Genomic DNA, 12,122 nt, shown 5'->3' on the forward strand with positions numbered 1-12,122 from the left:
CGGGGGTGGGGCGGGCCTGCAATGTGCGTGTCCCCGGCCCCACGACCCCTGCCGCCCTCGGCTGACGGCAGCGCCCACCCCACCGCGGAGCCCAGGGTGCGGCCCTGCGTGTGTTGCCTGCTGTCTGGCCCGGGACTCCTAGAAGTCACCAGGCGGCCTCGTGAGGGTCCCTGTGGGGCCTTCTGGGGGTGGGGCTGCGGTACCCACGCAGAGGTGCCCCTTGCGGGGGGCAGGGGGCACTAAGGGAAGAGCTAGGGTCCCGGCCAGACGGTGAGGTTGGGCTGGGCCCTGCCCGGCCTAGACACAGCCACGCAGAGCTGCCAGGGTTCTCGGGGCCCCTGGCTGACTGGGTGCTGCCCCCTGGACCGTGGCACCGTGGGAAGGCTGGCAGCCTGGGAAGACCCTCACTGGGCACTACAGCAGGGGTCTCTCACGGGCACCTGCTGAACGCCCACGCGGTGTAACCCACACGGGTGGCGGCCTCGGGCCAGGTGCCAGCCCTGCTTCCCGCTCCCCCACGCCACCTCCCACTCCCTCAGGGCCGGTCCCTGCATCTGTGCCAAAGGCCGGGCGTGCACGCTAGTGCGCCCCAGCAGCATCTGGCTGGTGTGTTAAAGAACCCACGTTCAGGAAGGGCGGCCAGCACCCTGGCCGGGGGCAAGAGCCGCACACGGACCCCAACCACTGGCCCGGCCTCCTCCGCCCTAAATGGGTGAGCACCACCCCCCACCGGCCCAGCCGAGCTCGTGGAGCACACAGGTGGATGGCGGGGGGTCTCGCGGGGATCGGGGGGACAGCCTACCCGGGTGGGGGCCCACTTCCCCAGGCAGGGGCAACCAGAGCTGTGGCGCCAGCCCTCCTGTCGCATCACCCCGCCGCCCGGCCCAGAGGCGGCCTCCCTGCTCCCGAGCGGGAACTGTCACGGCCTGAGGGCCGCCGCACCTTGAGCTCGTGTGTCAGGACCTCGCTGCTCATGCGGTCAGCCTGCAGGCGGAACTCGTGCTCCCTCTTCTGCATCTCGGACTCCAGCTCCAGCAGCAGCTCCTGAATCAGGAAGGGACCGCGGTGAGAAGAGACGGCGGTACCCAAGCAGAAATCACGGCCACGACCAGGCGCCAGGCGGGCGGGCCCGAAGCCGGCAGGACGCAGAGATCCTCCCTGGTGGCAGGGGCGCCTGTCACGCTCGTCTAAAGCACCTCAGCGGGCCCGTGGTGTCAGACTGCCTCGATGGACGTGAGCACCCGCTGAGCCACTGGGCCTGTCCTGGGGGCACACAGACAAAGACCCGCTGGGGGCTTGGGACGGGGACCCCGGTCCCCTGCACGGTCCCCTGCTCATCCTGCCCCTGCACGGGCGCAGCGCTGCCGACAGCTTTCTGGGTGGTTCCCGCTGCGTCTCCACGTAGCACACCCACGCCACCGTGAGCCCGCCCGTGTCCTGTGCTCTCTGCTGGCTCCTCGCCAGGATGGGCAGTAGAGAGGCCCATCCCACACGTCCTGACGTGGCAACCACGGTCCGTGAGGCCTGCTCTGTGAGGAGGCCGCCTCCTGTCCCCCAAGCTCCCCCCACAGGCTGAACCTAAAACATCGCTGCGGCATCATGAGGATCATGAGGCTAGAGCACTCACTGTGCACCACCAGTGAGCTGTGAGCCTGGTTCAGGTGGGCAGCCCGCTATTTCTCTGGGACTTCCGGCTACCGTGCCCTTCCCTTCCCCTCGTGCCACTCTGTTCCCTCCCACCCCTTAGTGCCGTCCACTCGGGCAGCGTGACTGACTCTCGTTCTCCAGGCTCAACGCTCTGCCCAGGCTGCTCTTCACGGGCCCTGTGCGCTCGCCAGGGCTCCCAAGCCCCTTCCTCTGGGGTGCGCTCCTGCGGGGAAGACCCTCCACCACACCGCCCCTCCGCCCCTCCGCCCCTCCGGGGGGCTGAAAGCCCAGCCCCAGCCTGGACCAGGCCCACCGGCTCCAGCGGAGCCCTCGAGGAGCAGGAGGCTGCCAGCTCAGGGCCCCATCCTCCTGGAGGCCTTCTCCAGCTCCAATCTCTCGGTTCCCACCGTTCTGAACTTGGAAGGGAACGGAGGCGGCTGCAGGTGGAGCCCTCGGTCACAGGCCGGGCCCGCAAAGCTGCTCCCCGGAGACTCCCCGGAGCCTGGCATCTGCAGGAGTCTCCCCGCCGCTGCGTGGGCAGACCCATCTGCCGTCCTCAGCCGCGGCTGGGAAGCGGGACAGGCTGTGTCCAGTGTCCCCTCTGTGGGTTTCCAGATGCCTCTGAAACACCTCCCACTTGCTGCTCGGGCCTCTGCAGGCCTCCTGTTCTCAAGTCCCTGTCCTGAGAAGCGACCAGACCATCTCAAGAGTCTCCCCTTCCTGCTTTCCACTGTATGTTTCTGGAATGGGACCACTGAATTGGACATCCTGATTTACCCTCCACGTCTCTTAGATTTTCTCCCAGATTTTGTCTTTTTTGGTCTATATTCTGAGTTAATTTCTTTAAAAATACTTTTAATTGTCAGAATTCTTTCTTGATCTGTGATTGGCCCTTCCTCCCAGCATCTTGTTCTTGGGTTCAGATGCAAAACACATCTCTGGTGGCACTAATCACGGGAAGCCCCCACAACGCACCCTGAGACCCTGAAAACTACGACGCATCAGGAGGAGTGGCTGACCCTGTCCTCACCCCACTCTGGACCGGCTGAAGGGCAGGGGGAGTCACAGAATCACTGGTTGGTCAACGGACATCGAGGCCGGCAAGGACAACCAGATGCCTGCGTGGGCACGTCCAGCCTGGGCCGGATGCCTCCTGCTGACCGCCCAGGAGCCTCACATCTGAAGTGGGCACACGGTGGCGGGCTACAGGACCAGTGACTGAGCAATCATCTCTGTTCTATTCAGGGTCATTTTCCCTGTTATTCTCAGCTCCTTTTCCACGGGGCTGGCAATTCTCAAACGTCCCAGCTGTCAGCACAGAGCCCACTTCAGATCCTCTGTCCAACCCACCCCTGCCTCCCCTCTGAGCACGCTCTCTCGCTTTCAAAAATAAATAAATATTAAAAAAAAAAAGAAAAGAAATATAAGCAGCTCACCGGAATGTCATCAAAATTATATCACCTGCTGTTCATAAGACACTGTTAAGGAAAGGAAAACACCAGGCCCAGAATGGGAGAAAATTGTAATATATGTACCTAAGAACTTGATTCCAGAATATATAAAGAACTCTAACAAATCAATTACATGATGGCAAATAATCCACCTTTTAAAAAGGGCAAAAAGGTGAACAGACACTTCACACAAAAAAATATATTAACGGCCAACGAACACACGGAAAGATGCATAAACATCGACCAAGGACAAGAAAATGAAAACCACAGCAAGACACCACGACTCGCCCCTAAAATGGCTGAAATGGGAAAAGCTGAAAATACTCTGTGCCGACAAGGACGCCGAGCAGCTAAAATTCTAATCTGCTGGCGCTGGGAGGAACACAAAATGGTACAAACGTCTTGGAAAACAGGTCGGTGATTTCTTACAAAGTCAAATACTCCCCTAGCACACAAGCCAGAAACTCTACTCCCAAGTTATTTACCCAAATAAATGCAGGCCTGCCAAGAACGGCCACAGCAACTTTATTTTTAATGGCCTCAAACTGGAAATGACGCAAATGTTGAAACGTCCACGCGCGGGTGAGGAGCCGGCCGGTACAGTCACACGTCCCCGCAACGGCAGGAAGCAGACCCGCGCTCGCCGGGGCCAGAGTGGTGCTCACTGACCACAAGGGCGCATGCTGGGACCGCAGGTGACGGGGGCTTCTGTCTCGGCCCTTACACGGGTGCATGTACTGTATGTAAATCGCTGAGCCGACTGGGGCACTGTCGCTGGATGGGGGTCCCACCTGTCAGCCCCACACCGCAGGCACCAGGGTCCACACCCGCGGCCTTCCTTCTCCCCAGATGGGCAGTTCCACGCTGTCACGGAGAAGTGTGCCGAGCTCCTGCCTGCTGGCTGCTCCGTCTGCACACGTGGGGGTGGCTGCCCATACACAGACCCCCGGCTGACGCCAGGCCAGCCCCCACCACACGTGGGGCCTGAGCTCCCCGCACCACGTTCCCAACAGCCCCTCCCTGCGGGCTGCTGCTTCTCCAGCCGAGGCCCCTCCACTCCCTCCACTGCACGGCTCTCTCCGTGTTTAGTCTCTTACTGTCCGTTCCCAATGGTCTCAGGCGAAGAGACAGCCCCACAGGGTCCACCTGCCCGTGGACTAGAGGCGTGGACGTGCTCGGTCCTCAGGAGAACAGGGACGCAGAAGCCACACTGAGGAGAAGCAGACTGGGCTGATGCAGAAAACCGCAGTTCGTCTTGGTCTCTCCTGCCCTGAAATCTCACGGTGACCTGGCCCAGCCCTGTGGTCAGAGCAGAGGTGACGTCGGGCCCGTGAAGTCCATCCCCACGGAGAAGCGCGCAGGCAACACAGCACAGCAAGCAGGACCCCAAGTGACCCTGCTCTTGAAGAGACCTGGACAGACTCGGCTACGCAAAGGAGGCTCTGGGAGGAGGCTGAAGCCGGCCTGACAGTGTGGCCACACCCGCCACCTCCCTGGTCCGCCGTCTCCCGGGGAGGCAGGCGGGGGCCACACACCTGCCCAGCGACGTGCCCACGCTGGATCCCTGGATCTCGGAAGGTCAGCGGGAGCCTCAGAGATACTCAGAGAAGTACAATGGAAAGCATACTTCACTCTTTTTATCCTTTGAAAAGCAAAACGATGTATGAGAAGTCACATGAGTAACACTCACTGGGACCAGAATACAAAAATCATTCGGGATTCTTTCCTCCTAACCTATTACAAGACCACGAAGCATTTGGTCTCTGCTCAAAGTTCTGCGGGCTGTGGGGGGCTGGGTCACGCGGCGGAGCTCTGGCCCGGGTGACAAGGACCCTTCGCCCAGCCCCCAGAACAGTGCACACCTATTCTCACCCCTCCTCTTGCTCCAGAGCGCCCACTCTCCTGCTGGTTCCCTGACAGGCCCCTCACCTCCCATCCTCCCATCCTCCCACTGAAGGCTCTGCCCAGGCTCCCTGGTCTACACCTGCCCTTTGGCAATGCCCCAGGCTCCCAGTTCGTACCTCGTGGCCTCCCCATGCTGACCTCCGGAGTGCAAAGTCCCCTCTTAACCAACACACTGGCCGGGACGTCCAGGAGCCACCTCCCACGCAGTCTGACATCATTGGTGTTCTACCCAGGGCTGCTGCCTGTGAGCCCTACACGGCCACCAGCACCTCAGCCCCCCTCGACCTTGAAGGCCTGCCCCAGGCCCCCCAGGTGTGCCCTCCACACACGTTGCCACTGGCAGACTTCTGCTAACAAGCCCTCTTCCTGACCGCCCTCCTTAAAAAGGCCAGCCCCACCAGCCTGCCTCACTGTGTCATGCAGGTGACACCCTTGGGACATTCCACCAGAGACTACACCCTTCAGGTGTCCATCTCGCCCCATGGAGGGCCGGCTCGCCCACACCCTAACTCTGGGTCTGGGAGGACGCCTAGCACACGATATGTGTTAAAAAAATATTTGTTGGGGCACCTGGGTGGCTCAGTAGGTTAAGCATCTGACTTCGGCTCAGGTCATGATCTCACAGTTCATGGGTTCGAGCCTCACACCGGGCTCTGTGCTGACAGCTCAGAGCCTGGAGTCTACTTCGGATTCTGTCTCTCTCTCTCTCTCTCTCTCAAAAATAAAAAACATTTAAAAAATTAAAAAAAATTTTTTTTTGCTAAATGAACGAATAAATCAATCATTCCATTTCTACTCCATTGGCTTCTAATCCTGTGATGCTAACCAACACAGGGGGAAAAAAGAAAAAAAGCTTCCCTTCAGCCCACTGCCTACAACTCGCGGGTACAGTAAGAGTCAAACAGACCAACTCAGTTCCCTTTATCTTGTATTTCATTTTTCAGGAGAAAAACCATTATCACCGTTGAGTCAATTCTACCTTCTGACAAGTCAGTAATGGACACAGATCCTTAGAAACAAGAAACAGGAAACCCTGAAGCCAATGAGCACGTAAGAGCCTGGGTCAACCAGAGTCGGGGTCAGGCAAAAGCATCCCGCTCCCCGCGAACCCGCAGGGGCTCAGACTGTTCCGGAACCACGTTAGACAAATGCTACCACATTCCCAGCGGCCACCTTGGGTGCAACACCAGAGCCGGGGAGTTTAAACATCGTTTCCTTCCTTCCAGAAGTAGGGCCGGTAGGAAAACCAGCGTTCCCCACGGCTGTGAGGGGCCCTCCTGACTGACGGGGGAGCTGGAGCCAGAGCCTGCCTGGGTCACAGCAGAGGCCCGGCCGAGCCGACCACCATTCCCCAGGGTCATCGCTGCCTCCAGGGGCCGCTGAATGCCTGCCTGCTAACTGGGACGGCCCACCACTGCCCAGGGCCCTTTGGAAATTCCTCTGGACGTGACCCTGGTGCTGACTCAGGAAACCTCCTCACCTCCCGGTGAAGTCACAACTGCTCTTTCCTTCATCCCGCTGCTCGGGCCCCAGTTTCGTGCCCTAACAACTTGAGCCGTTTCCAAAATCAAATCCATCCATAATGGACAAAGTTCTTTAGTTCCAGAAAACTCTAAAAGAAATCCTCTGCAGGAGATTTCAAAAGCTCTTTCTCCTTAGTTCAGAATGACATATATATCTCATTTTGGTGGGTCTCTGGAATTTCCCTGTCCGTGTGGATTCCCCGTACGCACGCCTGTTACACTTGGTTTTTTCCTCTTAACCCGTCTCATGTCAATCTGACTCTTTTTTTTTTTTTTATGTTTATTTATTGTTGAGACAGAGAGAGACAGAGCATGAACGGGGGAGGGGCAGAGAGAGAGGGAGACACAGAATCGGAAGCAGGCTCCAGGCTCCGAGCCATCAGCCCAGAGCCCGACGCGGGGCTTGAACTCACGGACCGCGAGATCGTGACCTGAGCTGAAGTCGGACGCTCAACCGACTGAGCCACCCAGGCGCCCCTGACTCTTATTTTAAGTAGAGGACCCTTGAGGGGACAGGAGTTCTGGCTCTCCGACAAGAGCAATCCCAGGGCAGGAGAACAGTGGTAAGAGCTTACACCCCGGAGACATCCTGGACTCATATGACATCTGTGCCGTGTATGAAGAGGATCCCGGGCAGGTTGGTCACTGATTCTGGGCTCAGTCCCCCACCTGTAAATATCTGGTCAAAACCGTGTCCCTGCTGTGAGGAGCACAAGGACCTTCGTGGATGCAGTTTCCATGAACACTGCTGTTGCTCTCAGGACAGCAGCTCAGCACGTGCTCCATGGAGACCAGGGGGCCTGTCACCCCAGCACCTGCACCCGTGCGGCTCCACAAGTGAGAACGGGCCCCTTCGGCCAAAACCCAACGCAGCTGAGTCCGTCACACGTGCAGGCTGGGTTTCAGTGTCACGGAGGGGAAACCGTGCTGACAGGCTTAAGCACCACCTGCCAGCCGGCACAACTCTGTCGAAACTTAGGATTGGCCACCTATGGTTTTCCCCAAAAGAAATACAGTGACCACGCTGTGAGTCCCCAGCTCTTTTCTACAGTAAGTAACTCAAATTTTAACTTTTCAATACTTTTTTCTAAAATAAATAAGGGAGACAACGTGTATCCTTTTGTGAGGAAAGAGACACCCAGGGAGTCACTACAGACGAAGGTTCAGACGCCCGCCACATCCCCCAGCCCACCCCAGAATGGAAATCTGCCCCAGTAATTCAACGCGGACCCCATGGATACCACACAGTTAACAAAAAGGCCGACTTTCCCTCAACAACTCGGTTTCCAGCTGAGACGGGGCCGCAGTCGGAGCGTCCTACCTGCCTCTGCAGAGCAAGTTCACCATCCAGCTCCTCGAGCTTCCTCTCCAGCCTCCACTTCAGGTTTTCATACTGCTCCCGCTGCTGGTCGATCTCACCGTTCTTCTCACTATGCAAACATTGCAGCGTTAACAAAAGTCCTGCTGAAGAGTCCACGGGACCCGCGTGCAACACACCGCACGGGCCACTGCCTGCACAGAGAGCCTGGAATGGAGTCCAGAGTCGCACAGCACAATTCCCAAAGCGTCCAGTCACAAGCAAAAGGCACCAAGAACACAGGAAGAGAAAAAGCAGTCACAGGTGCTAACACCAAGATGACACAGATGTTCAAATTCTCTAATAAGGACTTTAGAGCAGCCATTAATTATTTAAGGCGCTCCAACAAGCAGTTTAATGCAGCCTTAGAAAAACTCACAAAGAATCAAACAGAAACTGAGAACGAAGAGGTACCGTAACCGAACAGAAGGTTCGCCGGGCGGCTTAACGGCCGAGTGAATGTGACAACATGACAGAGAAAAGAATCCATGAACTTGAAACCAGAACAACAGAAATCACCCCATCAAATAACACAGAGAAACAGACTGGAAAAAATGAGCAGAGCCCAGGGAGCTGAGGGACAGCCACAAAAGCTGAGTGTTGGTGCCACTGAGTCCCAGAATGGAGGGAAAAAGAGGAGAGCTGAAATGTACTGGAAGAAGTCATGGATGAACATGTCTCAAATTTGTCAAAAAAAAAAAAAAAAAAAAAAAAAGAGAGAGACAGAGAAAACAAAGACAAAGAAAAAAAAGAATGGGCAAATAAATGACCCGAGGAGACACTTTAAAATGTAGAGCACTTGGGGCACCTGGGTGGTATGCGGTCAGTTAAGTGACCGACTCCTGATTTTGGACCAGGTCATGATCTCACGTTTCTTGGGACCGAGCCCCACACTGGGCTCTGCGCCGACAGCGGGGAGCCTGCTTGGGATTCTCTGTCTCTCCCTCTTTCTCTGCCCCTCCCGTGTGTCTCTCTCACAAAATAAATAAATAAACATTAAAAAAATGATAGAACGTACGGCACTCCAAGAAGGATGCTTGAAACTCAGCGTGTCCACGGAGGGCAAGCGGGCCCACATGTCGCAACGTTAAAAGCACCTGCCACCCATGCTACAGGTACATCACGGTGTAATTTTTAACGATGAAGTTGGAGAACAGCCAGAATGCCAACACCCAACCTGCAGGGGCAGGTTACGGGGCCCCTCCCCGGCTCCAGGGGACGCTGACCTTGGCCGAACTCTGCATCTCTGTTCCCTGGCCCCCCAGTGAGGTGGCGTGGGGTGCGAACATCACGCACCACGCCGCCTGAACAAATGGCGGGCTTCCTCACACGCTGCATCGGAGCTGGGAGAATCAGCAGAGGGCCACGAACACCTCGGGCTTCCGGGCTTCCAGGCTTCCCTCTCGGGACCCTGGAAACTGTGCCTGCGTGTTGTTACAGGAGGCTGTTGTTACAGAGCCTGTGGGCCAGAGGCTTGTGAGCCGACGTGGGCCCGCACCCAACTGAGGGAGGTCTCTTCCCCTCACGCCCAACCTGCCACGGAGCCCGGAACGAACAGGCCCAGAATCCACTAAGAGGGCCAGGGAGCCATCTGAAAAGATGTGGCAGAGCTCAGCGCATGACACGAAGAATAGCTTCCCGGATAGATGGGAAACCGCCACGGGCAGGTTGTGGGCAGCGTGTGCGGGACACGACTTTGTGGGCGTAAAAGCGAGCTCTCCTGGAGGGAACACAACGGACCCCTCCGGCAGCTTTCCCTTTTCATCGGACCATCTTCACCTCACGGTACAAGTCATGGTCATGACAAGAATATCCTTACCATTGCGATTTTTTTAACAAGTGCTTTAAGCACGTACGTAACAACATGAGAAACTATTCAGGGGCCGCCTGGGGGGCTCAGTGGGTTAAGCTCCGACTTTGGCTCAGGTCACGATCTCGCGGTTCGTGAGTTCCAGCCCCACGTTGGGCTTTGTGCCGACAGCCCAGAGCCTGGAGCCCGCTTCGGATTCTTCGGATTCTGTCTCCCTCTCTCCTTCTGCCCCTCCCCTACTCGCACACTTGTGTTTATTCTCTCTCTCAAGATAAACAAACCTAAAAAAACAACCGCTATTTAGGACCCCATTCAGTGACAAGAGAACCTGCAGGATGCGGCCCACCGCTCTGTGCACACACAACACACTCTCGCGTGTACACACACACACGTGCACGCACACGCGCACACCAGGGAGGTGGACCCCAAGTTAACATGACATCACGAACGTACACGCTGAAATCGGGGGAAGGACACCAGATTTTTAAATGAAGCCGGTCGTATCTGTCTTCCCGCTGGGGAGCCGGGGAGCAGCCGTGACAAGCGTGTGACAGTGAGCGGCCTCCCGGGGGGCCCAGCCAACGGGACCCTCTGACCCGAGCTGGGTTCCTGGTCAGCCTGTCTCAAGTGAGCTCACGGAGTTTGGGGATTGAAACATATTTTGCATCATTAACAGTCACGAACTCGAACAGCTTTTATTGAAATGATACAGATTTGTCATCCGTGGAGAAAACGGCCAGCGTTTCAAGCAGTGTCCCGTTCGTCCCCCGCGCCGCGGGGCGGGGCCGCCTCACCTGTGCGCGCGCTCCAGCTCCAGCCGGTGCTCCTCCAAGTTCAGCTGGTGCCGCCGCTGCAGGTCGTCCAGCCGCCGGGCCTCGCTGGCCAGCGCCCGCCTCAGCCGGGCCGCCTCCACCCTCAGCTCGCTCACCTCCGCCTGCCGCGCCTCCTCCCGGGCCCGGGCCTGGGCGAACGCGGTGTCGTAGCGCTCCAGCTCGCGGTCCCGCTCGTCCAGCACCTGCAGGTTGTAGACGAAGTCCTCCCGCAGGCGCCGCAGCGCCCCCTGCGCCTCGTGCAGCTGGCTGTGCGCGTCCTGCAGCGCGGCCTCCTGCAGCTGGCAGCGGTGGGCCCGCAGCGCCCTCCACTCCTCCTCCTTGCGAGCCAGCAGCTGGCCCAGGGCCTGCTCCGAGGGCGGCGGCAGCATCGGGGCAGCTGCGGCGGGGGAGGGGGGCGCAGAGTCAGGGGCTCTGGCCGTCCTTCCGCCGCGCCCCCCCCTCAGATCCCCATCTGTGGCATCGCTGTCGCCAAGCGGGAGGACGCTCGGGGCCAGTGAGCAGCTGTGTGGTCACACGTACCTTCCGAAGGGCCCTTTCTACCCTATCCTCACCCTGCAGCAGAGGGAGCGGGGCAGGATGTCTAGGAGGACCACCGAGGAAGGGAAGACGGGGACCGGCCGCTCACCGACGAGAGCCAGGTCCTTTGAACAGGCTCGCGAAGCGCTCTCCCACTTTGCAGATGAGAAAACGAGGCAGCGAGGAGCTGAGAGAGGACTGGAGCCCAGAAGCTTCCGAGAGCCAGCGGCCCGCCCGTCGCGCACACGGCTCCGCTCGGGGGACGCTCCCCCCGCCGCACTCAAGCAGCTTCCTCTGCTCTCTTATCTCCAATCCGTCGCGGAGTGGCGCTTCTCTGAAACACAATAAAAATAAAGCGCCGGAGGAAAATAAGATGAAAAAACAAAGGCATATAACACACAAATCCGAGTCTTTAACATTCAGAGTCCACAGCATAAAGCTCCTTCGTCAAACTGCTCTAAGTGTCTAAGACCTCTTGCTCCTCCGTCTCTGCCAAGGACGGGCCGTGGGGCTGCGTGGGAGGTATGGGCAAGGGCTGCCCCTCACCAGGTGAGCCCGAGGCCACACAGACCGCTGAGGGCGCATCACCTGGCACAGAAGGGGTGGATCCCCACGTGTAAAACCACGTGGTGCTCCGGGCCTTGACCTACAGGAACAGGCCGGAGGCCTCACAGCGAGCCCAGAGGGTAGGCAGGCTGGGCCCAAGGGCCACTGTCACCCTGGGGACAGACAGCAGCCCTTCTCTGACAACACCTTTCCAGAAGGGCCGGGAGCATTCCAGGCAGGCATCCAGAAGTGACATTTGAGTACCACTGTCATCCCAAAGAATCTAAAATGGGGGTGCCTGGGTGGCTCAGTCGGACTGGGGGAGAGGGACAGTGGGCGGGACTTCAGAGGCCTGAGGTGACACTCGGAAAGGGGGTCACAGAGGTTACAGTGCGGCCACGCCTGAAGTGGTCCCCACAGCATCAACACCGGTCGACCCTGGTCAGCATATAGGAAACACCGACAAACTCAGAAACAGGAGAACTGAAGGGGCTACTTACTGCTTTTTGTTTTCTTTACGGTAACTCTAGAATT

The 12,122-nt window shown here is 58.1% G+C and overlaps 1 protein-coding gene across 2 annotated transcripts in view; it reads right to left on the reverse strand.

Annotated features, from left to right (window-relative positions):
* The window catches only part of CCDC57 (coiled-coil domain containing 57), a 104,634-nt gene that overhangs the window by 82,815 nt on the left and 9,697 nt on the right, over window positions 1-12,122 (reverse strand). The window contains exons 2-5 of one of the 2 annotated variants that reach the window (XM_086688294.1): window positions 11,046-11,376; window positions 10,488-10,902; window positions 7,848-7,956; window positions 943-1,044 (exon numbers count right to left, since the gene is read on the reverse strand). In XM_086688294.1, the coding sequence (XP_086544420.1) occupies window positions 943-1,044; window positions 7,848-7,956; window positions 10,488-10,894 (618 nt within the window). In that variant the 5' untranslated portion in view covers window positions 10,895-10,902; window positions 11,046-11,376. Of the gene's footprint in view, window positions 1-942; window positions 1,045-7,847; window positions 7,957-10,487; window positions 11,012-11,045; window positions 11,377-12,122 lie in introns of those variants that run through there. The other variant, XM_086688295.1, reaches the window with a different exon arrangement.

The sequence above is a fragment of the Puma concolor genome, chromosome E1, assembly GCF_028749965.1.
Source record: "Puma concolor isolate L17-30 chromosome E1, mPumCon1.1.hap2, whole genome shotgun sequence".
In the NCBI taxonomy this organism is placed as follows: domain Eukaryota; kingdom Metazoa; phylum Chordata; class Mammalia; order Carnivora; family Felidae; genus Puma; species Puma concolor.